At 38.6% G+C, this 17,234-nt stretch overlaps 1 protein-coding gene across 3 annotated transcripts in view; it reads left to right on the top strand.

Moving 5' to 3' along the window:
* The window catches only part of LOC130918016 (tyrosine-protein kinase receptor UFO-like), a 113,731-nt gene extending 99,733 nt beyond the window's left edge, over positions 1-13,998 (top strand). For 2 of the 3 annotated variants that reach the window (XM_057839863.1, XM_057839862.1), the window contains 4 exons: positions 85-194; positions 2,932-3,091; positions 3,170-3,306; positions 4,618-13,996. In XM_057839863.1, coding sequence (XP_057695846.1) covers positions 85-194; positions 2,932-3,091; positions 3,170-3,306; positions 4,618-5,074 — 864 coding nt within the window. In that variant the 3' untranslated portion in view covers positions 5,075-13,996. Of the gene's footprint in view, positions 1-84; positions 195-2,931; positions 3,092-3,169; positions 3,307-4,617 lie in introns of all 3 variants that reach the window. The other variant, XM_057839864.1, reaches the window with a different exon arrangement.
* Positions 13,999-17,234: the final 3,236 nt, after the last annotated feature.

The following is a 17,234-nucleotide window of genomic DNA, read 5'->3' as shown; positions in this document are numbered from 1 at the left end:
AGCAAAATATTTTGGTGTATGGGCGATATTGGTACCCGGATTTGACGTTTTTTTTAAATGTGTGTGTGTGTGTGTGTGGTGCAGTATTTGCCGTCGCAGATGTTGGTGCGCTTCATGACCGACATCGCCCGCGGGATGGAATACCTCAGCAACAAGAACTTTATCCACAGGGATCTCGCCGCTCGCAACTGCATGTACGCAACTTCTACTTTTCACATCCTGTCAGGAGAATTCGTCCCTTATGTAGCCATTCTTTATTTTTTTCAGTGACCGATACAGATGAGTTTGACCCAATTTTGTTTTAATAAGACTCACAAGAAGTTACCGTAATTTTCCGACTATAAGGCGCACCTGACAATAAGCCACCACCCACTAAATTTGACACGAAAACAGAATTTGTTCATAGATGAGCCACACTGGACTATAAACCGCAGCTGTCCTCACTATATTATGAGATATTTACACTAGGGCTGTCAAAATTAAGCCACAATCAAATAACCCTTTCTGGATTCTTCACGGAACAAAAGTAAATAAAATAAGAATAATATAATATAATGTAATATAATAATAACACTATTAATAAATAGTAGGGCTGTCAAAATGATCGCGTTAACGGGCGGTAATTAATTTTTTAAATTAATCACGTTAAAATATTTGATGCAATTAACGCACATTCCCCGCTCAAACAGATTAAAATGACAGCACAGGGTGATGGTCACTTGTTACTTGTGTTTTTTGTCTCCTTTGGCGCTTTGGTGCAACTGATTGTATAGGTTTAAGCACAATGACCATTGTGTAATTATTGATATCTAAATGGCGAGCTACTTGTTTATTTTTTGATTGAAAATTTTACAAATTTTATTAAAACAAGAGCATTAAGAGGGGTTTTAATATAAAATTTCTATAACTTGTACTAACATTTATCTTTTAAGAACTACAAGTCTTTCTATCCATGGATCGCTTTAACAGAATGTTAATGTTAATGCCATCTTGTTGATTTATTGTTATAATAAACAAATACAGTACTTATGTACAGCATGCTGAATGTATATATCCGTCTTGTCTTGTCTTTCCATTCCAACAATAATTTACAGAAAAACATGGCATATTTTAGAGATGGTTTGAATTGCGATTAATTACGATTAATTAATTTTTAAGCTGTGATTAACTCGATTAAAAATTTTAATCGTTTGACAGCCCTAATTTACACCCAAAGATATTAACTGGTAACAGTTATTTGACAGCGACATCATAAGACTGTAATAAGACCAAATGAACCACTATGAAGCTTTGAACCAAGTGGCTGCAAAGCTTCATTGCTTCAAGAAGCTTCATTTGATCATCACTGTTCCCTTGGAGGAGACAGTCAACCTCTGCTGCAACCTGCTGTCAACACTGTTGTCATCCAACATGCCTCCTAGCATGCACTGCTAAATAACGGATGTCATTTTGTTTTAAATTATCTCACTATTGAACGGATGTAAAATATCCGAATTGGTCATAAAAGGGGTTAGTGACATAATTTGCCAGATGACACTTATTGACATCTGTCGTAAGCATTCGCTGATGCCCATGATGGCTCATGTCATAATTATGAAGGTCTTATGGCTAGGGCTGTGCCATCATAGGCACTCCATGATTCGATTCGATTACGATTCAGGGTGCTCCAGTTCAATTTTTGAACGATGATCGCGGTATCGATGATGATCGCGGTTATTGCGATTATCGCGGTTATCGCGATTATCGATACATCGTACAGTACTGATTACTAAAGTAGCCAAACAAATTTATGTCCATTATTTATTTAAAATATCCTTATGATTCAACAGGAAAAATGGAAACATGCCCATACAACAAAAAGCTGCCCTTAAGCTGCCTTTTTATTTATTTATTTTTTTACAAGAAAGTGCAAAAACATTAACCATTTTAAAGGGAGTACTTATTTCTCTCAACAATACAATAAAATTTACACTGGTGGAATGAATTCCACATTTTCTGCACACAAAGTCTCTTTAGAAAATAGACTTCTTTCAACCAAAATACTTTGTTTTCACAGTGTTACAGGTGGAAATCGCAACTGCTCTTGACACCGCCACGCACACACTCATTACAGCGCACGCACTTCTCTCCCTCTCTCTCCCGCAATAACAGATTTCTGTACTATTTTGCATGTTTGTAGTGTTACCGCTGTACTTAATCATGGTTTTACACGTTTGCATATGAAATACACTTTAGCGAATTAGCTAATTAGCTTAGCGCTAACTATAAACATCTCAAAAACGACAACAATAAAGGCTAAACAGTACAAGAGGGTTCGTGTACTCACCTCTTATAGATGCACAGAGGTCTTAGCAATACACTCAGGACATTTTTCAATTGAAATGCCTTAAAACTACTACTGGACATTCTGTGCCTGCCTGTGTCATACACAAATTTATTTTCCAGTCTTTTAAAAAGGAGTAAATCTCCCAGTAACTGGGAGCATCCATCATAATGTTGTGCGTGCGTCCGTTAACGGTGTCCGGGCGGTAGACGTGTCTTGAATTTCGTTCGGCAACAAGCGGCTGTCATAATGTTATGAGTGAAGATCATTGGTTTTTAACCTTTATGAATCGTAATCGAATCGTCACGAGTTGAATCGCGATACATGTAATAATTGATTTTTTGGAACTCCTCTACTTATGGCAGTCTAATGACGCCGCTGTCAATTAAAGTGCTACCCATTAACCCAAATAATTCAACAAATAAGCCGCACTGGACTATAAAACGCAGGATTCAAACTGGACTATTAAGACGCAGGGTTAAAGATGAGGGAAAAATGTAACGTCCTATAGTCCGAAAATTAGGGTAATGTTGTAAGTCAACTTTTTAGGTATCAGACTTAAGCAAAAGAAGAAAACATGGCACTAGTATGGAAATATTTACTTGCAGGCTGAACGAGAACATGAACGTGTGCGTGGCCGACTTCGGACTCTCCAAGAAGATCTACAACGGCGACTACTACCGGCAGGGACGCATCTCCAAGATGCCGGTGAAGTGGATCGCCATCGAGAGTTTGGCCGACCGAGTTTACACCACCAAGAGCGACGTGGTTGGTTCTCTCAGCCCGTTTTGACATTATCGCGGCTCTTCGCTGAAAAATTAATATCTTCTTCTCTTCTCTGCTCAGTGGTCGTTCGGGGTCACCATGTGGGAGATCGCCACTAGAGGCCAGACGCCGTACCCCGGCGTGGAGAATAGCGAGATCTACGATTATCTAAGGCAGGGAAATCGTCTTAAGCAGCCACCAGACTGCCTGGATAACATGTGAGTGATACTTTGGTAATACGCGACAGTCATGAATTTAAATACAGGCAGGGTTAAAAGTTAAAAGAATTTTCCACTTCATGATTTCAATGACAAAAAAAAAAATCTGATCATTAACTCTTTTAGTGCCATTGACGATGATGCACGTCCAATCATGTGGCTATTTTCATCCTTCGGCTATCACTTTAAAGGTGTTAAGAAATGATGAATAAGGGTGGGATCTCATGATACGATACTATTTGCGATACAAGGTTCACGGTAACGAAGATCTCACCGTATGGCGATACAATAATTATCGATACATTAGTCAGGAAATCATTCTACGATACAATTAATGAACAGAAAAACAAGCTATATCCATTCTTCTGCTGTGAATTGGAGTGACTTTATCACTAGTAGACATCCAATTCTTTTGAACTGGGAGTTGTGGCAGCAAATGAAGGGATTGGACATTCTATGGCCGTCAATGGCAGCCAATACCAGGCAATGTGTTCAGTTTGGGGCATTTCACCTCACTTCCTGTTGATTTTCAGTCAATTCCTTTACTTTTTTGGGCATTTACGGGTCACTTCCTGTTGATTCTGGGGCATTTACGGGCAGTGTTGTCACAGATTACTTGAAAAAGTAAATTAATTAATTAGTACCATGGAAACGAACACGCAGTGGGAACTTGTTTGAACATTTTCTATTCAAAATGCTCTTCGTACATGACTACAATATTCTTAATTTTACATACATTATGAGGCAATAACAAAATAGTAACGCACAGACAATAAGGAAACTAATAAGATTACTAGTTTGGAAAAATGAACACATCAGATTGTTTGTTACTGAAAGTAAGTAATCAGATTACAATAACGCGTTACTTAGCTAAGCGTTAGTGACAACGCTGTTTACGGGTCACTTCAAAATGTCCCCAAATGAATAGGAAGTGACTCAAAATGAACAGGAAGTAACTTGTAAATGCCCTAAAATGAACAAGAAGTAACCTGTAAATTGCTCACAGCACTGGTTGTGAATGCATTGGTTCAGTGCCATTGACGGCACTAGATGTCCAGTCCAGTCAAAGTTAATTGGATGTCTAGCGCCGTCAATGGCAGCCCTTAAGCTAACATAGAGACTATCCTAATGGAAAATTTTGGCAGCAACCTGTTTGATCAAAAATGTCATTTGCAAGAAGACAAAAGCGCAAAAAAAAAAAAAAAAATGATGGCAGATTTGAAATCAGCGTCATGCAACGAAAAATGACAGTTATCTTTGAGGATTTTCTTCTAAAAGATGGAACTAACAAAGAATGCGGTTGTTCCTCAGCTACGCTCTGATGTTCTCCTGCTGGCTCCTGAGCCCCAAAGACCGCCCGTCCTTCGAGTCTCTTCGCTGCGAGCTGGAAAAAGCCTTAGACGAGCTTCCGGACCCCCAAGACCCGGATGAGATTCTTTACGTCAATATGGACGAGTCTTCCTCGGAAGCCGGCGCTGTAGGCGGCTGCGACCCCATGGGGAGCTCCTCCCCTCTAGACCTCAAGCGCCTGGAAATGACCACGGCCGAGGTGCACCGCCCCAACCGCTACGTCTTGTGCCCGCAGCACGAAAGCGGACGGGTGGCGGCGGACTCCGTGGAGAGTCTGGACGCGTTGGCAGTATCGTCTGCCGATACGCTGCCGCTGCGCTGCTCGCGATACTCTGCACACAATGGCGAGCGGGCAGCCACGCCTGACGTGGAGTTGCTGGATGAACGCGAAGTCGGCCACAAGGTGCCGTGGCAGTGAGGCAGGGAATCAAACCTTTTGCACACACTCACCTAAAGACTTTCCTGGATATACTCCAAAGTGTTTTTCAAGTTTACAGATGTGTATTGCTGACAAATGAAGAAATAATTATTCCAGATCACGGAAACGCATTTAGTTCCATTGACGAAGCTAGACGTCCAATCCCATTTTGACAGGGACGGCTGGCAGCAATCACTAGTAATAATTAGGGTTGTTCCGATCATGTTTTTTGTTCCTGATCCGATCCCGATCGTTTTAGTTTGAGTATCTGCCGATCCCGATATTTCCCGATCCGATTGCTTTTTTTTTTTGCTCCCGATTCAATTCCAATCATTCCCGATAATTTTTCCCGATCATATACATTTTGGCAATGCATTAAGAAAAAAATTAATAAAACTTGGACGAATATATACATTCAACATACAGTACATAAGTATTTGTTTACTATGACAATAAATCCTCAAGATGGCATTTACATTATTAACATTCTTTCTGTGAGAGGCATCCACGGATAGAAAGACTTGTGACTTTGTATATTGTGACTAAATATTGCCATCTAGTGTATTTGTTGAGCTTTCAGTAAATGATACTGAAGGCCATGCCCAAATGCATGATGGGAAGTGGAACCATGACAAGTGGAAACATGACTGTGCGTAGTGCTAACAATTCTTAAATCTTTGCGATGGGATACAACATAAGGTGTTAAGAAAAAGATCAATTGCTACCTTGCTTCCCATGATATTTCTAATCGTAGGGAGAGGGATTGTAAGGCTTTAGCCAATTAAAATAAGGCTCCAAAGGCTGCCAAAATTCACTCTACTCATTTTACGCTGTCTTTAAGCTCTCTATATAGGCAAAACGGCACCAATACAAATGGAGCGCGATAATTCGTGAGTGGGTCGTGTAGCACAGGCATTAGTTGCCTTAAATATTTTAACATTATACATTTATAAAAAAAATTGATTACTGCCGTGATTGGGATAAATTAGATAACCCTACCTTAAGCCTAAACTAAAGACTCGGAAAAGTGTAACATATTATGTCTGTAACGTTAAATACAATTAGAAAACGATTTAATTAAAAAATATATATATATTAAAGAAAGGCATGGCCGATATTTTTTTGCCGATTCCGATACTTTGAAAATGACGTGATCGGACATCTCTAGTAATAATGTTAAAATAAGTTGACCTTCAAACTTTCGTCAAAGGAAAATGAAGTGATTCAATGTTAATTTTTTTTAACGTGACGTTATTTACATTAAATTATCAAGTTCGTCAAAACAATTTTGGAGTTTAGAGCTTGACATTAGTCATTACGTTAAAATGTGTTTGACTTTTGCATTTGTCCAATCAAAGGCTAGGTTCAGACCGCAGGTATTAATGCACAAATCCGATTTTTTTCATGTTTTCCGACTCGAGTGAGGCATTAACTTGAAGGTCTGAACGGGACAGGTGGCATAGAAGTGGACTATTTCAAATCTGATCTGAGTCACTTTCGTGGCTTAAATTCGATCTTGGCCACATTTTTCCAGAATGTGGCAGCGGTCTGAACCGTCAAGTCTCCCAAATCGGAATTCATGCAGCAATTACGTCAGCAAAGAGCAAGAGCGGTAGGCAGGACGGCAGCGATGTAGCTGTTCATTAACGTTAGTGCCTAGCTTGAACTCAGCTTTTCGCAGGTGGGCTCGACCACGGTCATAAAAAAAAAAAATTAAGAAAACGATAAGCCTCATAATGGCCGAGTCGGGGCAAACTGACTCACACACTTATGTGTGTGCGTGGCTGCGTATTTAAACTTGGAATATAAGACTAAACAGGAATATTCATGTCTGTTATTTGTGTCCTCTTTTTGGAAATCAAAATATGATTACTCTGGAATGACATACAGCTAGCATGTGTAATTTGTTTTGATGCTTCTGCGCATGCAGGTCTCTTTGCTGAGCGCATCTCGGACTGCGGATTAGTGCGCAAGCGTGATACTTGAACAGTCACAATGGAAAAAGGCAGTCTGAACGGGCATGCCAAAAAAACAGATATGGCAAAAAAATCGTATTTGTGCAATAAGACCTGTAGTATGAGCCTAGCCTAAATTAATTGGGTGTCAAGCACCATCAATGCAGCCTTAATGTTAATTGAGACACTATGATGGTGGAAGGTTTTTGTAGCAACTTGTTGTTTCCTTTTTATTTTTTTCGACATTGACACCTTTTTAAAACGATATCTAGATTCTTGGCAGGAGCATATCGATAACCTTTTGGGATACAAAGTCAAAGAAATCACCATTTCGATATTTTGCCACGTCCCTAGTATGAACCTAGCCAAAATGATTCCAGTTTCAATTTTAACTTGACCTAAGTTTGTCTGTCTTACTCATCCGTCCAAAACAAGTTTCATTTTCCCTTTTTTACCATGACGCAACTTATTGCGTTACAACAACATGAAGTGACTCCATTTTATATTTTTTGAAGTTACGTAAATTAGTACTTGGAACTAAGTTTGACTTTCGCATTTGTCGAAACAAAGTGTTACCGTTTCCAAATTTTTAAAATCTGACGTAAGTCACGCAGTGAAATGTCCAAAGTCGGTCTTTCACATTCATCTAAACAAGACGAAGCCATTTCATTTTCACTTTTATCATAACGTATGTTAGTATGTGAAAATATGTTCTACTTTCGCATTAACATAACAAAGCAATTTAATTGACTCTTTTTTTAACGTGATGTACGTTATAGAGAGACCAATTACTGGCCGGGCCGTTTATCGGCGCCGATATTTGGAAGTTTGACGTATATCGATAGCTGCCCTTTTTTTTTTTTTTATCCGACCGGCCGATGTGAAAAAATCTATTTAAAATTGGTTATTTTGGCTCAAATGCAGCCGCGCCTCTCTTCTGCGCTAGTATTCACACCGCCCTCTGATTGGTGAATGGTAATGAAGTCACACTTATATTACGCTTTTCCATCTTTTTAAGGCCCTCAAAGCGCTTCACACAATATCCTCACCTACCTAGTGGTGACGCAGCACCAGGAGCAATGTGGGGTTTAGTATCTTGCTCAAGGGAACTTAGACAAGATCATCAGGGCGTAGAATCGAACCCCCAGCCTCTGGGTTAAAGAACAATTACTCTACCACTGAACCAAGGCATACCCTATTATTAGCTATTATTTTCTATTTGTGTGATTCAATAAACATGCGTTAGCTATTTCAATGAAGTTCAGTGTTTGCATTATTCAATTTTTTTGCGCCGATGTTTACACTAAATACCTTTACAAATGAATATCGGCTCCAAAAATCGGTTATCGGCCCCTCTAACTACTAATAATCGATCGGTACCGGTCCTGAAAAACCCATATCAATCGATCTCTAGTATGTTACCACATTAACTTGTCGGACGTTTGCTTAAACGAAACAATTCCGTTTTCAATTATTGTTTTGACGAATGCCGAAGTATAGAAGTTGACTTACCGTATTTAAATGTTAGACCAATCAGGTGAAGCTTATCTTACCCTATCAATTTGGCACATATCATTTTAATGTGAAACCCATGTTCAAATGTGAACTATTTTACGACATGCCTCGTGTTTAACATAGAATTCAAACTTATAAAATTTAGCATAAAAACGCACAAGGTTAACCATTGTTGTTTTCGTCAGCGATGACGATAACGAAAATATTTCATTGACAAGATAAAAACATTGCTTGGGAGACACAAACAAGACAAAATGCCAGTTTTCGTCTGATGAGACAATGACGAGATAAAAATGCGACATAATTTCTGTCATATTTTCACAGTACGTGACATTTTCATATTCTACGTTGGTCGTGTCAGTCGTGAGAGGTGCTGTCTCCGCTCTTCCTCACAGGTGTTACGATGTGGTTCATGCATTGTAAGATTTATCTTATCTTGGCAAGAGAGAATATGCATTTTTGCTTCATACATTAAATGTAAATTACACTGTTAGCATAGCATTAGTGTTAGCTTTAACATTGAGTGTGGTGAGCGTCGTCTTAAACACTTGGCCAAAGTTTTTTGACATACACTTCCTGGCGAGAGTTTACGATGACACTCGCCTTGCTAAAAGCTAGTAAAGACGCGAATGCCAGGCTAATGCGCCGAGCCACCTAGCCAAGCATCATCGCGTTTGCAACAGCGTCACCACCCCCTTCCTTCCCCCTCCCCCTCTGATCTCTCCCAGGCAGCAATGAAAAAAATCAGACAACTTGGACTCATTCAACCAAATTTTAGTTAAACGCCCTTTCACATCCTCAGTAACGCCGTTGCAAAGATGGGAAAAGAATTGATTAGATTACTAGTTTTAGTAGTATTTATATATTTATATATAATATATATATTTATATATTATATTATTATATATATTTAGTAGTATTATTAGTTGTTGCTTATTTTATAAGGCTGTCAAACAATTAAAATTTTTAATCGAGTTAATTACAGCTTAAAAATTAATCGCAATTAATCGCTATTCAAACAATCTATAAAATATGCCATATTTTTCTGTAAATTATATATTCTGTAAAATAAATTGTTGGAATGGAAAGATAAGACACAAGATGGATATATACATTCAACATACGGTACATAAGGACTGTAGTGGGCATTTCACTCTACTGTCATTTAAATCTGTCTATGCTGTCCTCACTCCGAAGCGTCTACTTTTTCCAAAGCTAGACAGCTAGTGAACGACGCCTTAATAATCAGACTTCTTCCTTTTTCATCTGATTTATTAATAAAATGGCCTCAAACCATTGTCCTCTTTAGACCGTCGTAAAACTACAAAAAAAAAAGTACACGAGCATTGCATTAGCAAGAACGTTAGCTTAGCACGCTATACAGGTTCACTAAACATAAACAAAAAGCGTCTCATACAAAAAATATAACATTTTGCTTACTAACATAATATGTACATTCTTTACAACAACCATACTTACGGACAAATCTTGTCCAAGGATCATATAAGCACAACATTACAACGTAGGCGTCAGCCCGAGATGTCGTGCAGCCATATTGAACTGGCAAGAAAAAACAAACCATGTCGCAAAGCGACCACAAGAGTTCGCTGTTAGACAGCACAAAAAGCCTTGCTGTAAAACCTACCAAAAGGCAGAATACTGTCTGAGCGGCACATGTGCGTTAATTGCGTCAAATATTTTAACGTGATTGATTAAAAAAATTAATTACCGCGCGTTAACGCGATAATTTTGACAGCCCTATTATTTTAGTGAAGAAATAGTCCAATTTCCACCTATCCTTGAGGCGTCGGCCGTCGCAGTTAACTTTTTTTTGTTGTTGATTGTCGGCACTTTAGAAAATTGGAAGTAAAGGGCCACACGGGGTAATGTTGCTTAGAGTGCTGCTGCCTTTTAGTGGGTAAATGAGGAGCAGCATTTAGTGCGTAAGCTACTTCATATGCTGGTAGCAGTACTGCTGACCAATTCATTAAGTCTGTGTGCGGGCCAGACGTTATTGATTTTCTGGCAGAGGCTGGGGGCTGGATGAAATTTGACCACGGGCTGCATTTGGCCCCCAAGCCGGACTTTGGACATGTCTGGGGTAGAGTGTACACAAATCAGCTCTGATATCTAGAACCCAGTAATCGTTTGAATCCCTCGTGAGTGTAAGCCTGTTGGCGACCGACCCTACGCCACATCCCCTGCCAATCCCAGCACCGGGACCCCCCACCCGGGCGCGCCCCATCACATCCAGCCGCACACGAGCCCCATCAAGCGCGTGACTGCCACGCAGACGAGCGTCAACATTTCACATTTTAGCGTAAAATTATAATACATTAAATAGTTTGAAACATGTTTTCTGAGCAAAATGTTCTCACATTAAACTTCAACATGAAAATTATGTTAAAATGTGAAAATTATCAGCAATACACATCTGTTAAAAAAAACATTTTGGGGCACTGCTTTGACAGTGTTGGATATCCAGTCCATTTTGACTGGGGATCGCACTGCCGACCCTCTCAGTCAAAATGGATTGGATGTCGAGCGCGTCAATAGCAGTGAAACAGCTGGAATGGATTTAATGCCTATCAATAGCAATGAATGAGTTGTTTTAAAATTTAAAATTCCACAAAAATACTACCAATATTTTGTAATAAGGGCTTTGCATACACACACATATGTACACCGTCCACCAAAAAGCAGGAATCTCCACAAATGTACACTTTTTTTGTTGTTGTTTGTTATCAAAAGTAATAGGTCAAAAATTGTGGAGTTCATGTTTTTCATTGGACAAATACTAGTCTTTCCCTCCCGTTATTTTAATTCCCTCCCTGGAAAATTCCAAACATGAAAAGCGCCTCGTTGTACTCCTTCCAGCCAGGAAACTGAGGGTACAAAAATGGGGAAAGAACACTGCTACAAGTAAACACAGTCCAAATATTCCAAGAAGGACTTAAAAAGAAACAAAGCACATTGACTTTCTTTTGTACGCTGATTTTTTTTCTACTTTTCAAACTTTGCACTAATGTCTTTTTTATATAAACATGTACATTTGTCTATTTTGTGTATACTTTTTCTTTTTTTTTTCCTCCATATGATGGACGAAACATTTCTGTTGATTTTTTTTGTTTGTTTGTTAGTTTGGTTGGTTTTAAAACACTTCAGAATTTCAAGACCGCTGAAAAAACTTCACTGCCATCACCAACGCACTTATTTTTTTACATTGTTTGGTGTTCTGTATGCTGTATTTTCCGGACTATAAGTCGCATGTTTTTCATAGTTTGGCTAGCCTCCGCCTTATACACAAGTGTGACTTATGGGTTTTTTTCCCCCGCTCTGACCGCCGATAGCCTGTTGTGTTTTTTATGCTGCGTTCAGACCGGCAGCATTTTTGTCACGCGATGAGTTCCCATTCAAAGTCCAAACAGAGAAAGAAATATATTAGAACTAAAGGTATCCGCGGGAAGTGTGGTGCTGAGGGTGCTGCAGCAACCCCTGGTATTCAGGAGAAAAGTGTTTTGGTACATTCTTTTGCTGTTGTTTTTGAAAATAAATACCATAATTTCCCAAATATAACGCATCCCCCCCCCCCCCCCCCCCCCCCAAAATCAACTTGTAAAATCATGGTGCGCATTATAAACGGGTACATGGATGGAGACAGAAATATATATATATATATATATATATGTTATATATACAGTGCCCTCCATAATTCTTGGCACCCCTGAAAAAGATGTGTTTTTAACTTCTAATATATATATATTTTTTTATTCAAATAATATGGGACCTTAATGGAAAAAAAAAGAAAAATCCAACCTTCAATACAAGTGCATTCATTCAGTGGGGGAAAAAAATCCCTCATAAAGAAATAATTATTTGACATCAAATAATGTGTGTCACAATTATTAGCACCCCTGGCGTTAATACTTTGTACAACCCCCTTTTGCCAACAAAACAAGGTCTGGGAACTGAGATGGCCATGGGAGGAGCTTGATTTTGTGTCTGGTGAACCATTTCTGTGTAGATTTGGCCATATGTTTAGGGTCATTGTCTTGCTGAAAGACCCAGTGACGACCCATCTTCAGCTTTCGGGCAGAGGGCAACAGATTTTGATTTAAAATGTCCTGGTATTTCAAAGCGTTCATGATGCCATGCACCCTAACAAGGTTCCCAGGGCCTTTGGAAGCGAAACAGCCCCACAGCATCAGTGACACACCCCCATACTTCACAGTGGGTATGAGGTGCTTTTCAGCATGCGCATCTTTCGTGGCACGGCAGACCCACTTAGAGTGTTTGTTGCCAAAAAGCTCAATCTTGGTCTCATCTGACCAAAGCACACCGTCCCAGTTGAAACCTGGGACCGTGTTTATTTTTATAATTTTTTTCATTATGTGGGATTTTTTCCCCACTGAATGAATGCACTTGTATTGAAGGTTGGATTTTTCTCTTCTTTTCCATTAAGGGTCCCATATTATTTGAATTTTAAAAAATTATTAGAAGCTTTTTTATTGACACGGCCACGTTGTGTTGAAGAAACGTATGTGGCGATCCGTTGCCGACCATTACGGTACGTGACGTCACCATTTTGTTTCGGTAATACATCACTCTGATCAGCTGAATGATTTGGTCTGTGTTAAATTCTGCTTTTTTCACTCTTCGTAAAGCACAGAATTTAGTTTCTTGAACTCATTTGAGTCAACGTTCATTGCAGCTCTGCAACTCGGACCATAACTTACGTAACAACAGACTTCCTGTGTGTGTCTGTCAACTATATCTGTCCCTCGGGAAACTCAAATCCAAATAACAATAGTTCCTATTGTTACTGTCGTGTCGACAGCGATGAGCGCTCTCGGATTTCCGACTTACGTTCTCACTTTCATTTTACCGTATCAATCCATGGAAGAAACATTTATTCATCATGATGAAACGAGCAAGTTATACAGCAGCCTTTAAAAGAAAAGTCACATCTGTTTTGTTTTCTCCTAGATTCTGGTAAGTTGGAGAAGTTGTCAAATCATATTATTACCGTAAATATTGTCAGTTTATGGTAATGTTTTGAACTACCAAAATGCTATGCTTGTGCTGTGTTTCACCATTCAGTAAAATGACATTTCTGTATCTGTACACGAGCTCTGTTTTCTTGTATTCTTCTATTCATTGGTGCTAAAATTAGGGTGCACGTTATAAACGGGTACAATAAATTTCCCTAGATTATACAAGTAGATTCTGGGTGCGCATTATTCACGGGTGTGCCTTATATTCGGGAAATTACGGTAAAACGTATTGAAACAGTAGGGTGTTTAACTGGGGAATAAATTAGGGCTGCAGCTATTGATTATTTTAGTCGATTAATCGATGAAATGGTTAATTCAATTAATCGAATAATCGGATAAGGAACATAAAAAATTAAAAACCCTGAGCTGAGCCTCAAATGGTATACAAAAAATAAATAAATGAATGAGGATCTAAGTACAACAAAAGAACAATTGGCTGACTTACATAGCAAAAGTCTGCCAGCTTAAATGCTATAAAATGCTTCTTTTTTGATGATGATGAAACTTTTTTATTTCGAGCATGCACACACAAAAGAAACAACTTTTTTTTTCACAATGCTCTTAACAAATGGTTCAAAAACATTCCCACAGAAAAAAAACGGCTAAATATGCCAATAAACTAAACTACAAATGCATTTAAAAAAAAACATGCTCAAACAAAAACCCATCTTATGTTGGTCTTAACAGGGAACAGCTGGCTTCAGCCATGTGAAATGAATTATGTCATATTCACTGTTGCCACTAGAGGGCATTGTATCTACCCGAATCAATAAAACTGAATGCAAACACTTTCTAAGCAAACTTTTACAACGCCATTTTAATATAACAAATACTCGAAGACGCAAAATTTAATTTGAATCTTTTTTTCTAATCGAATAACTTGAGTTAATCGATAAATCGTTGCAGCACTAAAATCAAAATATATTTTGAAAAAGTTTGTTTTTGTTAATAACACCACCTGACACCTTGCTTGCTTGAAGCGTTAAAGGGGAAGTTCAGATTTTTTTACATTAGGCTTAATCTTCCAGTTAGTGGGGTTTTAGTTAGTCGGTGGAGTTGATTTCAACAAATTCCGTGCAGTTATTTATTAGTTCCAGGGCTCCGGATTAGCTAAGATAGCGCGAGTCAATGGGCTCGTCCTAGCATGCCAATAAAAAAGAAATATGCACACATGAAAATCACCGATGACCCATGCAATCAATAGTGTCGGCTATGTTGTCAGAATGAAGTTATTAAAACTTAACATTGCATGTCAATAACTGCAGTATGAACAGCAACATTTTTAATCCAGCAGCTCTCTAGGTAACAGACTGCAGAGCAGAGTGATATCTTTTCACTAGTGCGTTTCTGTCCGACATACGCGGAAATTCGGGTTACGTTGCCAGCGTAGGAACGGAACTCGTTCATAACCCGGGGACTACCTGTGTCACTGTAGTCAAAATGTTAATTATCATATTACAAGAAGTAAATTTTAATATTACGTCATTAAAGTCATGATTTTACGCGAATAGAGTCGTAGTATTATGGAAAATTAATACGTTATATTCAGTGTTGTTAATCTTACTGAAAAAAAGTAATTATAGTTACAAATTACTTCTCCCAAAAAGTAATTGCGTTAGTAACTCAATTAATTGTAATTGGTGATAATTGCTTTTTTTTTTTTTCCTCAAACAAAAAAAAAAAAAAAAAACATTGGCCACACGATGTGAAGTTTTTTGTGAAGGTTTTTGGTACAATTGGCCCGAGCCCAATTCTTTACCTTAATTTACCCTTTACCCTGAATCAACTGTTAAAAGTTGTTAAAATTGCTCCCATTATTGCATTAGTTCCCTTCTCTCTACTTTCGACATATGAAAGTTTTAAAACTGTTTCATCATTTAAAGATAGATTCAAGTCAAGATTTTGCCGATTTAGAAGTATTTTAGATAAAAAGTTACTTAGGTTTGCTAGGAAGGTTCTCTACAACAGAGCCGTCCTAAAAAGTCTACTGCTTTAAGATGGCGGCTGTCGACTAACTCATTTAGTGCCATGTCTGTCATTTTGCATCTAGTTATATCTATGTACAGTACATGTGATATCTACCATGTCTACCATATCTACCATAACATGCGGGCGTAGTTTGTAGGCTATCGGCTACAACACTATCGGCTACAACATGTATTATTGGAGCTACCTAGCATCGCGTTTGCTTGGCCTCACAACTTTCTTGCCTCCTCCCTACTCCTGCTTTGCTCTGTCGTCTCGGTGAGTCAGTCTCCCTCAGACTTTTCGACCAATATAGTAACGCATGCCTTTCCGTCCTCAGTAACGGTAACGGCGTTGCCAAGATGAGAAAAGTAATTAATTAGATTACCCACTACTGAAAAAAATAACGCCGTTAGTAACGCTGTTATATTGTAACGCCGTTATTAACAACACTGGTTATAATTATAACCCCTTCAGACCTAAGCATGCTGCTGAAGGACATGAAACATTTGCGTTTCTAAATACATAAATACACTGAATTTAGTTGCTATTGCCACTTTGGGAAATGATTGGATGAAACTTTACCCATCGAGATCAAATGATGAGGTTGGAATGCCTTCTTTGCTATTTTTTCCTCTTTGAAAACGGCTGCCCAAACGCAACTTCCAAAAGGACATTGTAAAGTGCTCATTTCTCATTAAAAACACATTTAACATATATATAACCAACAAAAGCATGAAATATACCCAACTGAAAAATTGCACTTTGTTTTAGTGTTTGTGTTGTGTAAAATTCAGCGCACTTTTTTTTTGCCCAGCAGAAAAAAATGAGTGTCTGAAGGGGTTTAAAAATTAAAACGATAACACTTTGAGATTAAAGTCATTTTGTTTCTTATTTTTACGTTATGTGAACAGGAAGTTGTTTGGTTTCACGGGCTGGAGACTTTTACCAATGTAAGGTTTTTATCAACACAAACTACTTTTAGCGTAATATTAGGAGATTGAAGTAATATTAGGAGACAATAAGACTGAAGTCGTTACATTACTTATTTTTATGGTACGTAAACCAGAAGTTGTTCGGAGCACGTGGACTTCCAACTTATGACAATGTAAAGAGTGAACACAAAACGGCATTTGCCGACCGGCGTAGTGCGAGCGACAAATCGCAACTGGTCTGAACGCGGCATTAGACTAGTTATCCGAAAAACTTAATAACTGACGTTAACAGACGCCTGTTTAGCTTGTTGGTCTAAAATTTTATGATGACTTTAAAGTGCATGTGACACAAAAAAGCATGTTTATTTCAAAATACACGCGGTATTTTATGCTCCTGAATGGTATGGACCGCTTGGATGTGTGTGGAAGCGATCGCTATATTTATTACATTTTTTGAATCCCGTGCCGTGAAAATGAGTGACTTCCGGCAACAGTCTCGAGTTGAGAAAGAGGGCGCTGTGACGTGTACGGTAGAAGGAGTCCTCTTCACTATACAGCTGTACTGTTGTATGAGAAGAACTAAGGATTCAGCTGATTTTGCGGATTAATTCATTTATTTTTCGCATCACGCCAGCCAAACGGCTGCAGAAAAATCTTGCTGTATGAGGGAGAGGCGTGTGCGCCTTTTTGGAGCTTCAAAAGGGTTCCATTCACCGTGGATATTGGCCAAAACAAG

This window comes from Corythoichthys intestinalis, chromosome 6 (assembly GCF_030265065.1).
Source record: "Corythoichthys intestinalis isolate RoL2023-P3 chromosome 6, ASM3026506v1, whole genome shotgun sequence".
NCBI classification, from domain to species: domain Eukaryota; kingdom Metazoa; phylum Chordata; class Actinopteri; order Syngnathiformes; family Syngnathidae; genus Corythoichthys; species Corythoichthys intestinalis.
Note: the sequence above shows the minus strand (reverse complement) of the source record. Positions and strands in the feature narration are given on the sequence as shown.